We start from the raw sequence: 23946 nt of genomic DNA, 5'->3' as shown, positions 1-23946 counted from the left end.
CGTTCAACTTCTTCTCAAGCATCTGGGTTCCCCCAGTTCATGCATATTTCTTACCTGCGAGATCCAGAACTTGTTTTATCAAAAATAAAAATATACTCACTGGCAAAGAGGCAATGCAAAAACCTCATTCCTCTGGTTATGTCAAAACTGCAAAATTCAACAGGACAAATTCCCCCACATGACTATCACAAAGTCAATAATGGCCATGGCATGATCCTCCTTCCTCTGTCTATTCCTTTTCTCTTTCATATCTTACCCTCAGCCCTCTTCTGACTGATGGTGAGGGATGTTCCACTAAGCCTTTCCATTCCCTGCACAACAGTGGCAATGGCCAAGAAAAGCATCTGCTGCTCAGATGTCCCTGGACCCTGCTGCAAAGCTCTTAGTGAGAGGAAGCTGACAAGCAATGTATTTACAGTCCTCACCTTCCTCATTAGAAGCACCAGTACACTGGGGAAAAGGAATAAAATCATCAGTCTGGCTGGAATATACAGGTAAAAGAAACCACCAGAATTTTTTTCACTTTCTCTACAGGGTTTAAGAATGATTACAGTTGTACAGTCAACTCTCCCAGACTTACTGAAAGCATGAACAGAGGCCTGCAGACCAAAAATATACTAAAATAAATACTCTTAATCAACATTCCTGCCTAATTTAGCTTATGAAATAGTAAACAAGGAAGCAGAGGCCTTTGATTTTGCTATTGGGTCTACTACTAATTACGTCTTCCACTTGGAAAAAAATTACTACCCCTTTCTGGAGCTCCAACTCTCCAGCAACAAATAAAAGCAATGTATCTCATTACCAGGCGTCTCCAATGAATTTTGAAATACATATGCAGAAGATACGATGCAAATTGTTTTAAAAAGGATCTCAAATGTACAAACACATTCCCTTAGTAATAATGGAAACACGTCATTTTTGACATTGTCAAATTCATCTCTGACTGTGAGGAATGGGAACACAGCACTGTTGTCAGTGCCATCTCAATTATTAAACCTCCCCTGGGAACACGTTTCCTTTATGCTATTTCCTATGATGCCATGAAGGGAACTCTCAGTTCCCAGAGAAAAGGTTTAATGCAGAGATAGAACAAACCCCAAGAAACAGAGATTCTGTTCAATTCTGGCCATAACTCCGTTTCAGATTATAGTGGTTTCAAAACCCCACAGGGTAAAAGAAATTACCAAGGGGGAAAAAAAATAAGTTTTCATGATTTGTTCCATGAAAAACCCTACTTCCATCTTTCCACATGAACATATTAAGAGATAAGAAGATATAAATGGAAAAGAAAACCCCTTCTCTGTTGTGCTAAAGGACAACATAGCACATACAAATGAGGAGACATACAGGTCACAGAAACAACTCTTTTTCAGCTTCAGATAAATAGTCACAGAACATCCCTGAGTAATCTGAGCAATGATCGCCCATCCTTTTACCAGGAAAAAACAGAAACAGACACAGCACAGGAGACTCAGCTTGAATAAGTGCTCATACGGAAAGGGACCATATGGAGAGGTACCTACTCATCTTTGGAGAGAGAGAGAGGCACCAGAGGAATGAAGTTACGCTGACAATAACCCAGGGCGACAAAAACAATTATTTCTTCCCAAGCACATTCAGGGTTATTGGAGAGAGAAGCTGCCAAAGGAACCAAAGAAACCCAGGTGAATTTTTTTAAAAGATGTCAACTCATTAGCTATGAGAAGATGGGGAAAATCCCAGCATCAATCACACTCACTCCAAAAAAAAAAAAAAAAAGACAAAGAGAAATCCATGGCCAAAATATATCACACTCTTAGAGATAGAGAGAGAGAGAGAGAGAGACCAGCCATCCAATGATCAAATTATACCATTGAGTATAATTTGAGGGATACTTTACACGCTGCAGAGATGGTCCATAATTAGAGATAAAAGAATTTCTTTAAAAACATACCTTTGCAAGAATGTGCTTGTCTTTTATAATGTACTCGTAAGTAGTCAAAAGGACATTGAATTTGCCACTCCGTAGCTGGGGGACAAGGGAGCGGCGCATGGCAGGGGTACCCTGAATGGAAAGAAAAATATATAGATTACCTGATGGAAAGTATGTGGGTGCTATTTCTCACTATTCATAGCCTAATGGAGCCTAGACGTGACATTCCCACATGTGTGCATTATCATATCCTGATCCATTATCCATGAAGAAAGTCTTGGCTAAATCACGCACATCTTGACACTTTCTAGGCCCTTATAGGAAGGTTTTCCCACTTAAGACATAGGGAGGGGAAGAGAAGAGGAAATTGCAGCAAGCTTGCAGTAGTAGGGAACCCGCTGATCAGCTGAAAGGCTCCATTTCTGTGGGAGCATGCAGCAGGCAGCCTGGGCGCCCTGGTAATTGCCTGGCTTTGCAGGAACATTCGGCACTGTAGCAGCCCACAGTGAGCCAGTCAGCAGCACGTAGAATGTGCGATATTTGTCATTTGTATTACTCTCATCAGAAACCTCGCAATATGATAATTAACAATTTTCTTCTGCATTTCACTATCTGAAAGTAATTATGGTTTATTACAGTAATCTTCTTGGGATGATTAACTCTCACTGTTTAGTACATGATGTACATGACAAAACTTTACAACCAAATACAGTTCACAGATGTGCATATGGAATGAAGAAAATAGGGTCTATTTTTTGCTTTTCCACATTTATATATAAATACAGCATTCCAAACCTTGTAAGAAATTTTCACCACAGAAGGAGCCCATTTGTCAAATTCGTATGTCCAGTTAGAAAGAGTCCTATAGAACAATGACAAAGAAAAATACAGTAAAAAAGACATTTGTATAAAAGTCAATGTCTAAAAAGATGTTCTTATTTATTTTCAGACTTTGCCTTAAAAGGGGCTAGAGAATATAAACTATCTCAACTACATATTGATTTTTTTTAACTTATAGATGGACCCAATACCTTTGTTTTATTTATTTATTTTTATGTGGTGCTGAGGATCAAAACCAATGCCTTACATGGGCTAGAAAAGCACCCTACCACTGAGCTACAACCCCAGCCCCTACATATTGATTTTTAAACATGTGGAAATAAAAGACAAGATGAAAATAAACTGCCACAATGGTGACAACTTTGTGTTTCATAAAAAAAGAAAAAAACTTAAGAAAAAAATGTTAAAGTACATGAATACAGAAAAACTAAATTTTAATATGATCATGAGAAACAGCAACTGCCACAGCGAGGTGGGGAATCTTTAGAACTAGTCATATAAGTTCAGAGAAAAATTGATTGAGGGGGGAAAATCATAAAACCATATGAAAATCTTAGATAAATCAGGGGAAGAAATACTGTATGACTCTTTTGAGTCAGAACATGCAGAACAGATAAAATGCAAAGGATGCCCACATATAGTGGAAACAGACAATTCACACAGAAGGGTCTGCAAACAGTCCTCATTTAAACAAAATCTGAAGAAAATGCAAAAATATCATCCAAGTTCCAAGATTATATCAGCACTGAGATCTATGACAAGGTCTTTCTCAGTGAATAAAGCTGCCACCTCACGCCCTCGTCAGATCCACGCACTCCCAGGGACGGTGGCTGTGAAGAGTTATTCTTTCACATAGGAGCCTCCACTGAAGACCCAGGAGGAAACACCTAGTGGGTGAGGCAGTGGGAATGTAATGGTAATAGCAAAAATTAGTCTTTCTGAAGCAGCAAAGCCACTGAAACACAAAGTGCGCACACTTAATGCAAAATTCACAGTTATAATTTTGATTTCCGTTCTGCTTTAAAAGATTAAGGAAAACTTACATAGATAATCTTTTGTGTATGTCAAGAAAAAAAATTTAAAAAATACCCACCTATATCTTTCTCTTTTGTGAGCCACTTGAGAGATGATTGACAAGACCCACTAATACAATGATACAGTGTGCAGGCTGTGTAGACAGCAATGCTAATTGCTGATAAACTCACTTGGTCCCATACTTAAGTAGCCAATCAAAAAGGCTGGGGGGGGGGGTAGGAAATTAAAACCTAAATTCAGATTACATGCACTTGGTAATCCTACTACATGATACAATTCTGTCTTCCGTGAGAAACAAGGACAAGCTACTAATAGGGCAATCTACAATGTACAGAACGGTGACTGTGGAATAAATGACTTGACTTACGAAAGGGGAACAATGATGAGATAGGGGCCATTGAGTCTTTTGTGCTCCATCAGATAAGTGATGAGTGCAATGGTCTGTATGGTCTTGCCTAGGCCCATTTCATCAGCTAAGATTCCGTTCAAATTGTTATTATACAGGGAAACCATCCATTCCAGGCCCTGGAGCTGAAATGAAGAGTAATTGCTTCAATTATCCAAGATCTGCACAGGTAATTAATACTAATACAACTCAAGTGAGGCTGTGACTTCTTACCTTCCCCGTGCTGTATGCCGGGTTTCCCACAGTAGAAAAGTGGGGGACGCACCAACGCAAAAAGAATTTAAAATATGAGCCTGTAATCGTCCCTGCTGCTTGGCAGGTGTTGAGTGTTAATCAGATTTAGAAATGATGGGCTGCAGCATACTGGTGGGATTTTAAGCAGTTCTGCTGCTCATCCCTACTTAGCATTTCACAGTATATGACATTCTAGAATTATTACAAACGAAGAAAACCCAAACCCAAATCTATTCCAAACACTCCAAGAACAAAAAGCCAACAAGAGGATTAAAGAGGAACAAACCAGAAGGCAGGTTTGGCACACAGACCATTAATCATTAGAAACATGCTTCTCTTCTCGGTGATGCCCCCAGGGTGCATCCCCTCAGTGAAGAAGCACTGACCAGGGAGCCAGGGCTACTCTGCTGGGCCCATGGGAGGGCATTTCTTTTCTTGGCAGAGAGAATGTTCCCAGGCAACACATGGAGACTCTGCCATGTGGGTTCTCCCCAAAGGCGGCACACTGGGAGCTGATCGCCTGGAAACCTGTTCGACATATTTGAAAGCACAGAAGCCCTGCGCTTTGGATTCTTCTTGTTAAGTACAAAAGGAAGGTAAGAATGCAAAGTTGTTAAAACTCCCTCCCCAATAACCAACTCCCTTGCACTATGATATTAAAGATGTTGTGTTTAAAATGGCAGAATCAACCATCCACCCCCACCACCCACACAATGTATAATGCATACATGTAGAAGTCAATTTGGCTTACCAATGAAGTTATGCTCAGTAAAAGGTTAATAAAAATTCACTGTATGTAAAAACAAAGTGAGTTATTTGTGTTTTTAAAATATTTATTAAATGACTATTCTTTGCAAAGGATCACCAAGGAGCTATAACAGATGGATACTAAGGTGTGTAAGATGCAAGTCTCCCTTCAGAATCCTGCAGTCAAAGAGGAAACAATAAACATCTATACCCATGTACTGAGAAGTAGCCAACAGTGCCAATGTATGTGCTAAAAACTGTATTAGCTAGAATTTTTGTTAGGGAGATTCTACAATGGTTTGAAGAAATATTTTCATGAGCCGCATGGAGTACCTGGTGAAAAAAACCAAGTCATCCTAAAGGTTTCTGCACAACTACAGCAAAACCAAGAGACATTGAGAGAAACAGAAAGAGCCTCAAAGAGAATGGGCAAAAAGAGAGGGAAGAAGGGCAAATAAATGGAACCCACAAGGTGCTGGGCAAGAGAGGCTGTCTGCCTGCAACATGACCCTGATGCCACCAGACTTTTAGGAAAGTCAGCTAAATGCCAGGAACATTGGATACTTAGTGAGGATAATATTTTTTTTAATGAAACTGGAAAAGAGACTGAATTTTGTATCTGTGTTAATTCTGGATAAAACAAATGCAGAAACTAGCAGTAGAAAGGACTAGAAATTCACAGTAACTGTAGACAGTGATGGGGACTTTCCTAGGCTGTGGGATTGCTACAGGGGCAGGTGTGGCTCTCCAGGAAGTAGCACGAAGGCCACATCTATGTCAAGGTTAAATAAATAGTAAATGTACAAAATCCTGTCAGGAACAAGACAGAAAGCTTACTCATAGAGAGGATGACCATGGAAAGCTGTGAGCCATAATTCAAATTAATTAGTGAAAAAACACGAGAACACATCAGGCAGATAAAGGTGCAGATTTCCAAGAAGAAGAAACTTCACCAGGCAAATATCCAGAGGGAGATTGTACAACCCACATCCAGGGAATCTTCCAGAGGAGGGGAGAGGAACAGGACTCACATTTGGAAGCCAGAGGAGGGAGTTTTGAAACGGGAGTGATGAGGAATGCTTACAGAGATGCTGGAGGGAATCACATGGCATTAAAAAAGTTACTGATGAATAATCCAAAAATGAATCTCTTATATAGGTACACGATAGTCCGTTAGACTACACCATGAGTTAACATATATGTCAGGGAGAGACAGCAGTGGTCCTCCAAGTGTGTTCCAGGGACTCTGGGGTCACCCAAGACCTTTGCAGAACACCCAGAACATCCTAAGGTCAAAATAATTTTCATAATACTATAAAGGCATTACTTGTCATTTTTACTGCACTGACATCAGCACTAATGGTGCAAAAGCAATTGCGGGCATAACTGCTGGCACTTTAGCACCGATCCAGGCAGCATGGTACAACCAGTTAAGGCATGCTCCCCTCTCACGTGACAGCAGCAAACAGTGCCAACTTTTAAGAATGGATAGGACCTGGTGCCAAGAAGCTTAAGAACCACTGACCTAAAGCATGCACTTCTTCATGCATATTCTATAAGATACACATTTTATAGGACATTCATAAGTGATATAAAAGAATGGCCTTGGTGATAAATACAAACTTAAGCAATATAAATAAAGATATTTTACTGCACGATGCTGATGTGCAGCATGGATTGCCAAGAGAGGCAAATGCCAAGGGGACCATGTCTGGTTGGCTTGGGGCAGACCAGAGTTATGCCTATGGCCAATAGTAAGAGCCCCTACACAACCACACACGTATCCAAATTTAAAATAGAAAATAACATAATGGTCCCAGTTACAGTTGACAGTATTTCCCCCAAACCATTATTATTATTATATATATTTTTAGTAAAAACTCATGGAACAAATGTTCCAATGAACACACTTTGAGAAACACTACAGGTAGTAAAAGGTGCAAGAATGGACCTCAATTCAGGCAGATCAAATGAAAATCTGTTGTTGATAGCCTAGTTTTTAATCAAAGCACAGGTGCTCACAACTATATGGTACCTTTCAAAAGAAAAAGCATAAATGTAGTAGATTATACTAGCTGGTAAGATCCATAGCATGAAACTCTAGCTAAAATTAAAACTTTTAAAGAAATATTTCATTTACTTCAGGTATGGAGGTTTTCTATGTTAAGAGGATGTGGCTGGATTTTCCATTTTGAAGAGATCCACACCCAGTGAAACTTTCCAAATGTTAAGTCAGTATTCCTTATAACAAAAATTCATCCCAAAAACTATAAGAGAAAACTGGTATGGTGTGTCCTGAAAAAGAAGACAACACGTGTAGAAAGACGCTGCAAGAAGGATTACAGACTTGATGGAGGGACTCTCAATATAAGTGACATGACCTAAAATGTGTCACCGTCTTCAAGCCATCAAAAGCTGCATGACACACTCCAATTGACCTCAGGTATCACACAATGGCTTGCCAAGGACACACGGACATGCCGATCACCTGGTAATGCTTCAGGGTCCCATTGATGAGGAGGGCAGACTGCTTCTCCACCCGTTCCGAGATGGCATGAGCCACAGTGTAGTAGGACTGGGACCCCCTGGCACTGTACTGCATGCTGTATTCATCATCCACATCTTGCTTCGCAGTCCTGAGGACAACAAAACAGAGACTCACACATGGTCACTTGAGTGTGTGTGGTATTTCACCCAAAAAATGAATGGAGAGTCTAAAACAGCTGCAGTACAGATAGTTTAGCAACTACTACATGCCTTGTACTTAAAACATATTTGCTATAATCGTCACAGAAATGAAGCAAGGTAAGCATTATCCCGATTCTAGGCATGTGAGGAACTTGAGGCTCAGAGAGGTTACTTCCTCTGCCCAGGCCACAATAGGTGTCCTTGATCTCCAAAGACTGAGAGGGGCTTGAACCCTACAGTTACAGATTAATCTTCTGCCAATGAATTTGTTCTTTTCACAGAACATTGGCTAAAGACTGGAGGACATATGAGAGAGGATCAAAGAGGACATTACAGGGTTAAGAAGGAAGGAAGGTAGTCTCTGATCTTTTATGGCTTGTTAATGAGGCCATATTTTACTCCATGGGCAATGAAGAGCCATGGAGGTGTTCCGAATGCCTTCAGCAAAGGAACAGGAGTGCATTGGGAGAACAAAGGTTCTTGAAATAGGGCAGCTAGCTATGGAAAAGGGCGGGGGAGAATATTAGGATGTTTATTTCTGGTTTTCAGAAAACAATTCAACTTTTAAAATTTTCCCTTTTGCATACTGTTTCACAACAATTTTCTTACAATAATACAACTTTCCTTATAATAATGAGCTATCCAAGCAGAGAGATGTGTAGACCACTGATAGGATGGTAAGACCTGGTACTCAGAAGGGTGGAGTGGGGGTTGAGGGGCTGGGTGGAGCCCAGGGCTGACTCAGCTGTGGCAGCTGGGGTGAGACGGGAATGGCATTGCAAACTCGGGCTTCTAGGTGAGGGTCTCATTAAGGGAGGCAGAAAAAGCAGGGAAGCAGCTTCACCAGATAAGGATAAATCTGATTATTCCAACCTGGGACAGAAGTGCCAATGACAGGTGTGAACAGGCCACAATGGAGGAGGGGATAAGGAAGGAGAAGAGTCGGGGAGAAAGGGAGGGTGGGAGGAAGGTGAGGAGGAAGGGAAGAGGAACAAAGGGAGGAGATGAGCAACATGGAGCCTGTGGACCTGGGGGACTGGAGCTCAGTGACTTCTGAGAGGCTGCGGGGACAGTGCCAAGTCAACTACAGGGCATGAAGATGGCTCCCTCCCTTAAACAAGAGTTTCTAAAAGAAAAACCACACAGTGTGATCCTCACGCAGTATATCTCCAAGGGAGAAAACAGAGACACATACTCAATGATCTGCTTCGCATCTTTCTCGGAAACTTCTTCACTGTTTGGATCCAGAAGGATTTTCTCTTCGGTTTCCTGCCTACTAGACTCTTCTTCTTCATCCTGGGAAAGGAGCAAAGATATGGGGAAAACTACATTTTTACAAGGGAATTTTATGATTGGCATTTCCTGAAAAGACAAGTAGCATCCAACTTTATGAATGAAGCCAGTGAATACAGTGAAGAGAGGAAGTGAATTTAACATCTACTTACCAGGCAACTCACCACTCCATTGTTGTTTAGAGCATTGAATGGGAGAATGAAAGGGACCCTCTGGGGACACTAGACCCTTGCTCCCAAGACTAAACATGTAAAAATCATGCCAAGAACTTGCATGTTTGTCATCATGTGGTTATCAGAGAGCCTGGTACATCATATCTGCTACATCCTTCTCTCCAAAGTCAGGCTTCAGACATCTTAATATACTCCTTCTCCTAAATACGTTCCCTATGAATATGCCTGCAGAACTCTTGAGGACCCCCCAAGTGCTCCGTGCAGAGGAATACTGCTTTCTGCTGCTGCTTCACATCACACATTTCTGAGTATTCAAACTTCTTTTAATCTTTCTATTTGTAATTATTGAAATTTCACAACTGACCTAACAAATACCGTAATTATTTCTTAGTTTCTATTCAAAGTATCCAAGATTCCCATTTTATGTTCTAGACATTAAGAATTCCTTCCAAGAGACTGAGAAGTGTGCTTCTCTTTAGGTAACAAGTATATCAAAGGATTCAAACAAAAATCACATTTAGAGAGAAATCCAGAGGATCGATAAACTCATTAAGCCAAGACCATGGTACTCTTTTTATCTAAGTTCTCAGGTTTGCACCTTCAAATAGACTCTAGGGCTCATGGACTCAGAAATTTTTAGGCAATTAACTCTCACTGTGAACCACTCAGAGGCATGGGACTGCCCTTCCCAATGTAATCCATCGTCAATTTTCCCCTAAAGACCTTTTCAACATCTCCAATTTAATGCCCACTTCTCTTCTCTTGGTCCCAAATGAGTTTAGAATTCACTGAGCTTCCCCATCAACCAGGAGCCCCAGGAGATCAGTGTGCCACTAGGCGTGTAACATCAGAGCTCTTGCACATGCTTAGCTCCAACCTTCACCTGAAAGTCAACCCTAGAGGAAGAAGGGACAGAAGGACTCTGGGTCTGGGACTCCATTAAGAAAAAACTTTCCTCCCTTATGAACTTCAATAGTAAACCCCAAACACAGATGTATACATACCTCCTCCTCATAGTCAGAATCACTCTCTTCACTGTCAGATCTAGGGGCAACTTCATAACTAAGGAAAGGAATAGAGAAAAAGAGGGGGTTTAGTTCTTTAAATGGTGAAACAATAGACACGCAGGACTTAAGGAGCATGTTCTGTGTACAGGTGACAGACGCAGAAAAGCACTTCCACCGTCTCAGCAAGCCCACATTGTTTTAGTCTCATGGACTTTACAAGGATCATCAAAACCTAAGAAGCCCAAAGAACACCAGTAATGGTGCTTTCATGCCATACCCAGGATTCATTTCCAACCAGGCGTCCAGCTGACTTGCTTTGGGTGCTTCTGGTCCAAAGAGGACTTTGCCAGTTTCTGTGTGAGTCACTTTGACAGGCAGGTCACTCATCTGACTGCTCTCATCTATTGGCTAGAAGGGGGGGAAAAGTCATGTCACTGCTGGATCTTAAGACACCCTCTCGGTCTGCACTAGACATTTCTCAGCCATTTGGCTGCCCAGCATCTGAAACCTTTCCTTGTGTTTTTAAGTTTCACTACCTAATGTGTCTGGGGGGGAAGTGAGAGGCCACCTCCCACTAAAGAACTCCCTGGAAGCTAAGGTGCAGGTTCGAGACCTTAGCTGCTTCAACTGCATGCATTCGCCAACACTCTGATTTAGGAGCCAGAAGTTCAAGGCAGTGGGGACCAACCGGTGCACCAGAAGAAGGCAGATCATAGTGGCAGCCATGTCAGTGAAGTGCCTTGGGCTCAGTCAAGCTCCCACTCCCAACAACAGCCAAGTAAGTCTTCAACAGATTAGTTGTACAGTACCATACTGGGCAGAGTTCTGGGTCTGATTCTCCGGTATTCCTGGAGATCTGATGAGTTACCAATATCCTCCTACAGGGTGAGCAGCCCTAATCCAAAAATAATCAAACTCCAAAGCTTTTTGAGTCTGACATGACACATACAAGTAGAAAACTCCACAACTCATAGAACAGGTCACAGTCAAAACACAGGTGGACTAAAAATATAGTGTAAAATTACTTTCAGGCTATGTGTGTAAGGTTTATGTGAAACATAAATGAAATGCATGTTCAGAGTTGGGTCCCATCTCCAAGACAATCTCATTATGTATATGCAAATTATTCCCCAATCCAAAAAAATCTAAAATCTTAAACATTTCTGGTCCCAAGCACTTAGGATAAGGGATACTCAATCTGTACTACATTCCCTTTTTTACCTAAGGCAGGCAGAGTTGATCTTGGTTTTCTGGAACTAACAACCACCACCTCAACTAACAGTCCTAGGTAACTATAGCAAAGCCTTGGTTTCAAAGAATCAGGAAAGAAAAGGTACTATAGTTCATGCTATCTCATTAGTGGCTGGACTGGCTTCTGCAGAACCAGTGTTCTTTATCAAAATCAAACTACCAGGTATCTAACTCAACCACTGTCCTGTATGATAAAGAAAAGGGCCTGATTATTTATAACCTGGTGGACTGATCAAGGCTAAGCTGAAGTTCATTACTAAGCTCTAAAAAATGTCTTGCTCAGAAAATTAAAAGAATAAATGAAATTGCAGAGGTTGTATTTAACCTACTCGAAAACAAATTGTCTCAAAAGGCCCCCAAATGGAGCAATCCTAGGCAAATGAATGCTACTGATGGGATACCAACTTCTAGGAGCACATTCCCAGGTAAGATGCTTGGAAATGCTTGATTTGTGATTGTTTCAAGTTCACCTACTTCCTCAAGAGCAATAAAATGGATTAGGCAATTCATTATTTCAAAGAATTTTTCCGAAGTTATTCTTAATTGGTTTTGTGGTCAAATAAATAAAGGAAACACTATCAGCTGTAATTAGGAATACTGTATAATTTACTATTCCAATTAAGCAAATTGACAGGGAAAACAGCATGCTGAGGGCTATCTACTATATCTTATAGGCTATGACCAAAAAATATATATATATACTTCTTTACTCCCTCAACAAAGCACTGTCAGAATAAAAAATATATAAACAATATACTAGTGATTGTTCACAAAAAATAACCTTAAAAGAAGAAAAAGCTTACTCCAGTTTATTCTTTTCCCTTTCATGCAGTCTAACAGAGTGATTTCAGGCACCAATAATTTGCGTGGCAATATGACGTTTCTTCCTCATTAATGCAAAAGGTCATCCATATACTCACAAGCTAAAGAAGGAAATCGACCACTTGCTATCATTTCCCTTGGAAAAAAAGTCATATCTGGAACTATTTTAATAGAGCTTGCTTTATTGCTAATGTCATGCCTCAAAGAAAATTGGAAATCACTGCGGCTGGAATTAGAACTTTGGCAAAAAACACTGAAGGAACACAGAAGATTAATAAGAGCATTATTTCACAACAAACTGAGCAAGATGTCCACTTTGCAAACTTCAGCAATCAGAATTCACATGTGTTAAAAATGAAAGTAGGGGGAAAAGGTATATGTCACAGGTCCAAGATCAGTGACTAATACTCCCAAGAGATAATAAGAGAAAGAGCACAATGACAGTAACATATTAAATCTCTTCTTGCATGCTTGCTAATTACAAATAGACATGCGACATGCTTAGGTAAGGCAAGCTGGAATCATGTCTAAGTGCTCTGATAGATAGTATTCTTCCCTCATAACAGCCCACTGAGAGTTTCTTCACTTAGACATTTATCCTGATCCTTTCTTCCACTGTGATGAATTACAGTAGTTAGACAACATTTATTTTCAAGGTTTCTGCATGGAAGGACCTTTTTTCTGCATCCAGACTGTGTGAGCACACAACAGGACTCGTGTGCACAGTGATTCTAGAATGAGAAGGGGCATCCCATGCCCAACCCTCCAAACAGGCTGATCAAGGTGTGAGGGAAGAGGTAGTTTCAAACAAACTTTCTTCCTGCTCTGCTTGGGGGATGTGCCTCCTCACTGTGAATCACTGGCAACAGATCCTTGAGTTTTTCAGAAAAAAAAAAAAATCCAATAAATAAATAAATAACTGTATCCTTCTGATCCAAGAGAACATTGGAAATACCAGGAAATAAAATTGAGGACTGTGTTCATGTATTTACATACATGAGCTCTACTCTAAGCCTTTAGAGTTGTCAAAAAATAAGTTAACCAAATACTTGAACTGTTCAATTTATATTTGTTTGTGTGTGGTACTGGGATCAAACCCAGGGCCTTGTGCATGCGAGGCAAGCACTTTACCCTCTGAGCTATATCCCCAACCTCTCAATTTATATATTTTTGTAGTTCCGAATTAATAAACAACTAGGGAAGCTGGGTCATACTTAATGCTTCTGTATTACTAACTGAGCAAATGTAGTTACAGAATCACGTAAAATTCACATACATTCCATATACTCATCAATAGGTCTATCTGTACACAGAAAATTTTGGAAAGGTCCACAAGAAACCTTATCAGTCTGAAATGGAAGCAGATTGCTTGTCATTGTATCCCTTTTACAGCATTCTGATTTTCTACTATGTACTACTGTTTTTAAAATGATTAGCTGAGTAAAAATAAAATTAGTACACACACAGAATGGTACTGCACTGTATATGAGAGGGACTCCGTTCAGCAGAGCGTGGTTGCAATGGGGGCAACTTCCCTTACCTCTCCATCTGGTCCCAGGGCAGACTCCCCACCCTCTGCATTCTCTTCAGCCTTCTGCAAAACAATGTCAAATGTTATGTGTTAATCAAGAGGATGGGACAGGACTTCATGACAATTCTTTGGTACATATCGTTATTTCATTATGGCCCATAATCATCTAACAAAGCTTAAGTGTGAATGTCTTTTTATTTCTCTTTGCTATCTGAGACAAAGCACAAAGCATGCATTGTATTAGCAACTGGCAGAGAGTCATTTAAAGCCAGATGTGATTCAAGGCCAGCACACTAGAGATTTGTGGATTGCATCTTTAGAGACCCAAAGAGCGTAAGACATGGCAGCACTGAGACAGCAGTGAGGACAAGAAACTTCCTTCTTGTGTTTGGCACCGTGGAGACAAATCCTGACATAATTAGTTCAACTTGCCTATTCCCTAAGCAAGTTTTCATCAGCAATAAAGAAGCAAGCGCATTCTAAAAATGTCCATCAAGAATCAGCTCTGGGCTGCTCCTGGGTCATAAAAATATAAAATAATACAAATTTCCATGAGTTTCCTGGGTGTTTTTCATTCTACCTAATTGGCTTTCGTAATATACAGCATTTCCACAGTGTGTATATAAGGAAATTGGATACAGATACCATGATCTCATGAAAAATTCTGTCATCTACCTTTTCTTAAATATTTCAATATCTTAGTCCATTAACCTCTATGTGCCTCAAAGACAACTAAATCAGTAGCTAAGATTATGTCACCTTTTATACAGAACCAAGAGAGCTCATCTGTAATATATACAAAATAGTCTGAAACTTCTTCCACTTATAATAACCTCTCTGACAAGTGAAAATATTTCATATCACCTTTACAGAATCTTTATTTTATAGTTATTACTGAAAAGCTATATTATTTCTATGTAAAACAACGAGAGGGAAAAAAAAAAAAAACTTCAGTCATTTCCTTTGTCAAGACATTGAAGAAAATGAGCATTTCTCCCTTGGGCTCTTTAGTTAATTAAAAATATATACAATGATATGGGATCAATATTAACTCAACTTCACTTACTTAAGACATTGATTCTATTAATATATCTTTGCCTTCCATGAAAATAATTCAATAGTATCTCAACAAAACAACTTTTATTGAAAACGTTCAATGTTTAAAATCTAACCTTTTGTTCATACTGAAAAGGGGCAGTGTTATAAATGTTTAAAATTTTTGAAGATCCTTTTATAAAATAACTCTCTTGCCAAATATCCGCATGTGTATGTATGCCAAGGCACAGGCATACAACAATGTAGCTCCTACCAAAGCATTTGGTTATGACAGTCCAAGAACTTAGTTTTCTGTCTATGCCACTCTGAAATAAAAATATTTACAAGCTCAAAAGGAATGATGGGCTTCCCAGTGCATCAGGCCCTGCAACTTAAGGCTAGGGAGGCAGTGAACAATGGCAGAGGCCCTCCCTCAGCAAAGAAACCATCCCTGCCTCCAGCCACTGAAGGACCCGTTTTTGGAAGTCTCAGGCACTGCACTCAAGGGATAGTTTTAATTAATGGGAGAAAGTCAATTAATCCCACCATTCTTTCCATGCAAACCAGAAATAAGCTACAAATTTGGCCAACAAAGAAAATCTAATGAGACAATGAAAAAGTCAATTTCAAATATCTAGCAAGTGGAACTGGATCACCATTTCAATGAATAGAACATTTAAAAGCTTGAAACACCATAAATGAATAGAAGCGAAACTATTCTGAAGGATACTTTCCTATGAATATACTACGGACTAGCCAGCATTATCTAAAAACTGCTTCATAATCGGGCCCTTTCAGTATGTAGAGTCCCCTAAACTATATTTAAAAATTGTATTAGGTATCAAATGCAAAGGCAAAGCACTATTAGATTTAAGCCTCCTGGTTCTGAAATTAGGCAACCTAAGCGTGAATCCCAGCCCTGGATTAAGTACAAGAAACCTTCACTGTGATCCTGAGCAAATCTGCTTCTCTGTGTGTCTTGGTTCCCTCTTGTGTGAAATAGGGATGGTAAGAGTCTCAGGGTTGCTGCAGGGCCAGATCACTGTTTCAACATGCACAATCCAACGTTCTACATAAAATATGCCAGAAGTGTCCACCTCTACAACATAACCAAGCCAGAGCAGTGTGAGGCTATTCTTTCATGTCCATAATTAAGAGTGTCTCTAGCATTGTCTAAAAACTGTCTCACAGGACTACAGGTTTGGGGCTTCTATTTGTTTTGCTTACTGAGGGATTCTCACACCTTGAAGAGCTGCGCTTAGCACCTAAAAGCCATTAAATAAATAGTGGGGGAATGCAGGAATGAACAAAAGCACCAAGAACAGCACCTTCTACTTTGATTATACTCACTCAATAATTATTATTGTAATCAGTCACCAATATATTTGCAAGTCACAAAATACTTAAGAATACACACACACACACACACACACACAATTTGTCATTGGAGTTCTGTGTGACTTCTCTCATATATGCCCTGTCCTTAGACCCACTTTTGCCACATTGTTTTAAGAGGCAGAAGCCAAGTAGTGCTCTACTCCATGATGCCCTTTCTCCCATGATGTTTTGGGTTCTGGCTTGGTAAGGGTCTCTGGTTGGTGTGCTTTCATAAATCCATGTTCTCACGTTAAACCAAATTTTCATCTCAAAATAAAAAGAACAAGCAAAACTAAGCCAAAATCCTCCCCTATTTAAATTTCTATCCAAGAGATTATGACTGGTGCTACTATGTGAGCTAACTTTGGATACTCTCCAAGCCCTTGGTGAAGTGGCCTAACACTACTGCAGCAGCAGCTATAGCATCTCCTGCCACCTGACAGATTTTCAGAGTTATCTGCAGCATGAAATCATAAACACAGGCTCTTAATATTGCTGGCTGACACCCGGGCTTACATTCATTGACTAAAAAATACCGAAACAAATACTGTAATTCATTCATTAATCAAGCTTGCACTGGCTTCTTCCTGTCTACAAAAAGTTGAGAACTAATTATGCTTCTGTAGGGAGGGAAGAGTCTACTTAACCTAGTCATACCAAGAGATAGAATGATACAAATTACTCCTAACTGGAGATAACTTGTTAGTAAAAATCATTCAAACTAAAGACGATTTGAGTTCCCAACTTCCAAGGTCAGTGTCAATTCCCATCCTCCACTTAGGAATGTTGGCGAACAAAGCTACGGTCAGGCTACTCATCTTCTACACAGAAGGTGTATAAAATAATGAGCAACGGGACTGCAGAGGGAAAGAAATCCCTAACTATGAAAATCCTGTGTAAGCTGAACTCAAGAAGAGGACTTCGGTGGGGCACTTTATTTAGTTTACCACATCACAGGGGCTACAAAGAGCCTCATTTTGTAAAGAAACACTTTTATGTCGAATATTTTACAATCTATTATAAAGTGAATGCATTTTATTCCCCAGCAGGTATTGTTACAATATGCTGAAACAACATTCCAACGTGCTGGCATCTTAAGGACTCATTCTGCTTCGCTGGAAACCTAAGCTTTAGGAACCACTTGGGTTACTTTTACTGTCATTTAAGCAGTGCTGTGAGCATTAAGATAGGTTATCAGGCAATAAAAAAATGCCCAGGAATATCAAATTAACAGGCATTTGCACATTACCTGGGTTGTATCTTAAAGACAAAACCAATTGGAACATTCTGATTCCACTAACTGGTCAATCCAGTTAAACAGGACTTTGATCCAAACTTCTGGTTTCACCTATTTGACATTAAACTACTCACATAAATCTAATCATTGTAGCACTGTGTCTACCTACTCTTTTACTAGGCCTTATACCCAAATGGGCAGAACTGCTTACAACCTTTCTTTCACTTAGGAGAATTTTACAGGTAAAAGCTGCAATAAACTGTACAGTCTTTGGAGAAATGGAAGACAAATTTAAGAATTCAGAAGAATCAGGAAATAACTTAAATTTAAAACAAAAGCCTCACCAACATCACTATTTTTGTATTTGATGCTTTTTTCACTATAAATTATGACAACAGGCTTTTCTGATTTTTTTTAACCTATCTACAAAGGTTGCAAAAAGATATTTCCTATCACTACATTGACCAATACAGCGTGTCAGGACAGTTCTCCCTCCAAGGAAACAGTTCTGAGCTTTACTTATAATAGCAATCAATGAGAGAGAGAGAGAGAGAGAGAGAGAGAGAGAGAGAGAGAGAGAGAGAAGAACAAAGCAACTTAGAAAAAAAATTAATGTAAGAGAAAAAAAATATAAGAGATCTGTGGCACAGTGAAACCCCATGGGTTTTCTGAGCACATGCCAATTTGTATCTCAGGTTTTCAAGAAATGTCACAAATAAATAACAAAAACATAGTTCTGCTAGTATACATCCCATTGAAAGATGTGGAAAGGAGAATTTCATATTTATATTTGGCTTGATGTCAAATAGCTCTGGAAGCAAAACCTCTGAAAAGGCTAGACTGCTAAGCAGTAACAGGGGTGCCCTCTAGCATAAGCTTTTGACCAGGTTAGGCAAAAACATATCCTAAGGCACTGCGAGAAATACCTCATTACCACCAGGAGCCATTCTAAATTAGAGCCTATGTAATTAGAAAATTCTCTTTGTAGAAGTTCAGGAGCCCAGTGGTAAGCAGAGTCCACCAAAAATAACAAATCATCATTTTTCTTCTGCATGCACCAAGAGTCAAAGAATCTATCACTGTCCTAAAAGACATCCTTACATTAATAACCAATTGATCCTCAAGTACAAAAATATGATGACCATTTATATAGTCAACATTACAAAAAATATGCAGTCAATGGACAAAAAAGTATTTCATTTTCAAAAACCTACAACCACATTTCAACTACATGATCACTCTTTTATATCACAGAATTCTTGGTACAACAACTAATATTTACTGAGCACTTAATATGTACCAGGAAGAATTCTAAATGCTTTATATAAACTTTCCCATGTAAACCTCACAACAAATCTGTGGGGTAAATAACTTCCTATCACCCTCTTAACAGACCAAGAGATTGAAGTACTGTGTAATACATCCTTTAATAAAATATTCTAAAAGGGAAAATTAATATGCATATTTTTCTTATACAGTTATGAATTTACATGATTCAGGGAGTACTCATCCAATTTACTCATAAGGCCATGTTCAGTCCTATTTCCATATACCTGGTGGCTTTATCTAGCTCCTTCTTTCTTATCCTGTCATCACCCTGTGGATATTAGAGAATAACGATGGCAGAGATCAGAGACCTTAAGGTCATGTTAAATGCACATAACAGCACCTTCTTCCTAAAACACTGCAGAGACTGGTTCCACATAATTTTATATTTTAATACTTAAAAATTCTTCTTCTTCCGACCCTTACGTAGATGCATATAGTTGACTTCTTTTTCTTCCATTTCAAAGGCAATAATGAAAGACCAGGCTGAGAATGAGAAGTTTCAAAAATGATTTATAAATATATACTACACATAAAGGCCCCTAATGGTGAGAAGAGAAAATTAAACAAGGTCATGAGAGGTTAAAGAAAACCCATCCCTTTATTCAAGAGTGACAGTAAACAGAAAGACAAAGGCCTTCTGTTACGTTGGGCTTTTTTATTTTCTCTTAAAGAAAAACCACATACTAGTTTACCACTGAAGGTAAAAAACAATCCTTTTCCAATTAAATTTCAAGGTCAACCGTATTCATCTTCAATGGCAAGTTTTTATAGTGGTCTATCTTTGGGGTCCTTCAAGTGTTGTGACCAGAGCAGGGCTATTACATCTCTGAGTAATGCAGATTTTCTCAAAACAAAGGTGTACTGATGCCTTTTTAATTTTAAAAAACATGGATCGGCAGAGCATAATATTAAATGCTCTCAGAAAAGGCTGAAAGGGAGAGCTCAGAATTTCTAAATTATGGATGCAAAAGTTTCCTCCATCAGAGGAGCTGGAACAAGCAGCTCTCAATCATTCCCTCTATTGGAGGGTAGAAGAACTACAGATAATACAAAGTGCTAAATAATGTGCTTTTGAAAGCACCCTTTTCATTTATTTATTTATTTATTTATTTAATTTTTAGTTGTAGATGGACACAATACCTTTATTTTATTTGTTTATTTTTATGTGGTTCCAAGGATCAAACTCCATGCCTCACGCATGCTAGTAAAGTGTTCTACCACTGCGCCACAACCCCAGTCCCCCTTTTTCTTTTTTCTGCACTTGAATAAAGGTGCATCTGGAATTGGTAACACACTTTGAACTAAGTCGTAAACCCCTGTCAAAGAGACAGAGTACTGGACGGGCTAGGAGGAATCTGGTTCTTTCCTTCCTTTTTTATCCCATTTCTGGCAAGATAGTCCAGGAGGGAAACACAGCCCCTTCTCCATGGTCCTGCTAAGGGCCTAGTGCTGATATGCTAGGTGTCCTGAGCACATGATGGGGAAGAGGCTGATGTCAAAGTAAAATTCCTCTACATTTACCATGTGAAATGACCAACAGAAGAAGGTCAGAGATCTCCACAAGGCAGGCTATCATTACTTTGATACCTATTATTTATTTGTCTGCTAGAAGAGCAGGGCCCACCTCTAATTTGACTCTGAGTTTCCCTTCACAGCATTTAACCACAGTTTATAATTATATATTTGGGTGAAAGCTTGGTTAATGTCTGTCTGCACTGCTTTTCTCTTTAGCATACAACCTAAGCTCATAGCAAGTATTCAGTTAATAGTTGTTGAGTGAAAATATAACACGGAAAGAACAAATGATATTAATAAACCTGAGGGCAAGAATTTGGAAGGAGAGAGTGCCAAGCTACAAATTCTGTAGAGTAAGCTGTGCTATGAGAAATATTGTAACAAATCCCCAATCTGCACACATCAACACAAAAACATCAGCAGCATCAATGACAGTCAACTATCTTTCTTTCTTTGTCCATGATGATAAGAGTACCAAATACCATGGCAGGAAACTGTTACTTATAAACCAGGAGCTCAAATCCAGGCCACTAGCTTTCATTTCTTCACCAGAAATATAGGACATGAACTTGAACACCAAAAACACCAATGATAGTGACAACCTCGGCAAGACACACCCCTAGATTAGGAATAAACAAAAACGGGGTCCACTCATAGAATTGTATCTGGTTTGCCTGTGTTCCTTTCACTAATTCTGACATTGTCTTTTTAAGTCAGAAATTTGGGAGCTAGAATTCTGCAAAGTCTATGATGCTGCACTGACAAGAAAATGAGGTATTCCTCTCCAACAAAATGTCTAAATCCAAGCCCTGAGTCATCCCTCGTTCGTCTTCACAATAAGGTAAGCTATCTTACACTAAGGAAATCAGGGTCGAGAAGGCACCTTCTCAATCATTTATTCCTCCTCCTTAATTATGAAACAGGTATGAGAATTCAGGAGCCATGAAATTAATTATTTTTTGAAAAACATTTTGTTCAATTATTCAGTGTAGAGAATAAATGATTAAGTGCTACCAACCCTCAATCTTCACAATTCTGATGAAGACTTTCTGTTGATGTTTGTACCTGGTATAATCAGAATTTATCATGAAAACAAAATACAGTCGTCCCTCGGTATCCATGGGGGATCTGTTCCCAGACTCCTGTGGACACCAACCTCTGAGGATGCTCAAGTTTCTTGTATAAAATGAAAGAGCACTTGCATGTAACCTAAACACATCCTCCTGCATACTTTAAATCTTCTCTGGATCACAGATGCCTACACAATGTGTTATGTAAGTCACTGTTAAACTGTATTGTTTATGAAATAGTGACAAGAAAAAAGTCTGTTTACTTTTAATACACACAAAATTTTTAAGAATATTTTTTATCCTAAGCTGTGCACAGTGGCGCACACCTGTAATCCCAGTGGCTTCGGAGGCTGAGGCAGGAGGATCACGAGTCCAAAGCCAGCCTCAATTAAAGCGAGGCACAAAGCAACTCAGTGAGACCCTGTCTCTAAATAAAATACAAAATGAGGCTGGGGATGTATCTCAGTGGTCGAGTGCCCCTGAGTACAGTCCCTGGTACCCCCTTCCCCCCCAAAAATATTTTTGACCCTAGATTGGTCAAGTTCGTGGATGTATATTCACAGACACAGAAGGCTGATCATCAGCCAAGAACTAGCTAGATTACTGGACTATCTGAATTTTAAAGAAATCTGCATTCAGAGGCCTACACTCAGCAAGTCACTTCTGAATTGAGATATAATAGCTGAAGAACAGAGATACGAAATATTACCCTTCATTTCTCATCATAATTAGGTTATATTTTACATAGGACTATTTTTTTTCCCCTCTAACTACCTAAAACCCTTATCTGCACACTTATCTCACTGCAGCATCAGGGCAGCAGAACTGAATGAGCAATTTTGTCATCACTATCTGTCCAAATAGGCTGAAATTTGTTCCAAAAAAAAAATCCTAAAAGCTACCTCGTACATCTTCCTTTGGCTTATTTCAATCTGTATATTGCATTATTCTTAATTTTCATTCCAGTTTCTTAACTCAGCAGTCTCCTGCCACACTGCCATTAAACTTAAGCAAACACTTATCTGTATGTTTTTATTCTTCCTGCCAGTTGTGTGGTACTCAATTTAAAATATTACACTGTATTAAACAATGAAAATAGAGACTATTACTTTGGTGGAGTACATCCTGTCCTTCATACCCTTATCTCCAATACCTGGTCTGTTCCCATACCAATTTATGCAGTTGTTGGCATTCAACAATCCAAACCTTCCATTAGTGTAGGAAGTGGTGCTTAATAAAGAGCAATACTCAAGCTCATCCCTGCCGGAAGAGCAGAGGCTCAGCCATCAACACTAGAACACCTACCTTCTTCTTCCTCCTCCTCTTCTTCTTCTCTTTGGCAGCTTGTGCTTGTTTATGCTCCCAAACCAGGTTGGTCAGATTGGCCACATATTCATCTGTCTGCTGCAAAAGGTAAGCTAAGCGCCGGTCTTTCTTTTGATCAATCAGTTTCCTATAGCCCTCTTCATCTTCAGCCTATAAGCAAAGGAGAGAGTGATGACAGCACCCTACACATTTTCTGACAACTGCATTTTAGGTTCTTCTCTGCTACTGACCCTCTGAACTTTGGTGGTAAGTGGAACAAACCGGATGAGCCAGGTTTCACAAGCCATCACAAGGGGCCTGGGACCAGGCAAACATACAGATGTACAACACCTGTGTCTGGGGACCCTGGGGTTCATAGCAAAGTCAGGGCACAAAGCCCCACTGTGTGTGTGTGTGTGGTGCTATCAGCACTTTGAGTCGGTGCTTTGTTCTTCTGTTTCCTTAACTGCACAAAAATAATTAAAATTTGACAATTCCCTTCTGAAGTCTATTTTTACTTCATATTTCAGAAAATCGTAAGTATAATAAAAACTGGATAGAATGGTACAATCTCTTATATAACTAACAGCAAGCAACAAAAATTAATGGGTGGCAACTCCTGTTCGATTGCTACCCTTCCTTCCTTTTACCCCAAACTGATTGTTTTGAAGCCAGTTCCAGACATAAGATCCTTTCATTCATAAACACTTCAATAAGTTAAGCAATCAAATAGGCTTTTAACAAATAATTTCTTAGAAACAACTAAGTATAAGAAACATTGTGGATAATAGGAAAGGTCAAACTTTGAGAATTTTTTTTTGTCAGAGACCTGCATTGCTGAGGTGACTGGAGACAAGTCATTTAGCACCTGAAGTCTGATACTGCTGAGCGATAAAACAGATACGATGATTTCCACTTCCACCTCCCATTAAGCAACATTATGAGGTTAAACAGAATAAAACTCTGATGTACTCTGAGCCACTTAGAGAGAAATCTTTTTTATACAACCCAATTAAAGGACACTCCAAAATATTTTCCTCATGTGATGCCTAAATAAAAGAAGCAAGCTGCAAAATCTTTCAGAGGCAACTGCATCACAGAAAAACTCGTGTCTTCAGTGCGAGGATGTCACTCCA

At 39.4% G+C, this 23946-nt stretch overlaps 1 protein-coding gene across 9 annotated transcripts in view; it reads right to left on the bottom strand.

The window, feature by feature from the left end:
* The window catches only part of Smarca2 (SWI/SNF related, matrix associated, actin dependent regulator of chromatin, subfamily a, member 2), a 166292-nt gene that overhangs the window by 97150 nt on the left and 45196 nt on the right, over positions 1 to 23946 (bottom strand). For all 9 annotated transcript variants that reach the window (XM_046459484.2, XM_046459489.2, XM_058584031.1 and 6 more), the window contains 9 exons: positions 22811 to 22981; positions 13952 to 14005; positions 10616 to 10746; positions 10336 to 10393; positions 9061 to 9161; positions 7666 to 7813; positions 4158 to 4321; positions 2711 to 2777; positions 1937 to 2047 (listed from right to left, as the gene is read on the bottom strand). In XM_046459484.2, coding sequence (XP_046315440.1) covers positions 1937 to 2047; positions 2711 to 2777; positions 4158 to 4321; positions 7666 to 7813; positions 9061 to 9161; positions 10336 to 10393; positions 10616 to 10746; positions 13952 to 14005; positions 22811 to 22981 — 1005 coding nt within the window. The remainder of the gene's footprint in view (positions 1 to 1936; positions 2048 to 2710; positions 2778 to 4157; positions 4322 to 7665; positions 7814 to 9060; positions 9162 to 10335; positions 10394 to 10615; positions 10747 to 13951; positions 14006 to 22810; positions 22982 to 23946) is intronic.

Source organism: Marmota monax, unplaced genomic scaffold, assembly GCF_021218885.2.
Source record: "Marmota monax isolate L192 unplaced genomic scaffold, Marmota_monax_Labrador192_F-V1.1 WCK01_AAM20220418_F8-fsc00059, whole genome shotgun sequence".
Taxonomy (NCBI): Eukaryota; Metazoa; Chordata; class Mammalia; order Rodentia; family Sciuridae; genus Marmota; species Marmota monax.
Note: the sequence above shows the minus strand (reverse complement) of the source record. Positions and strands in the feature narration are given on the sequence as shown.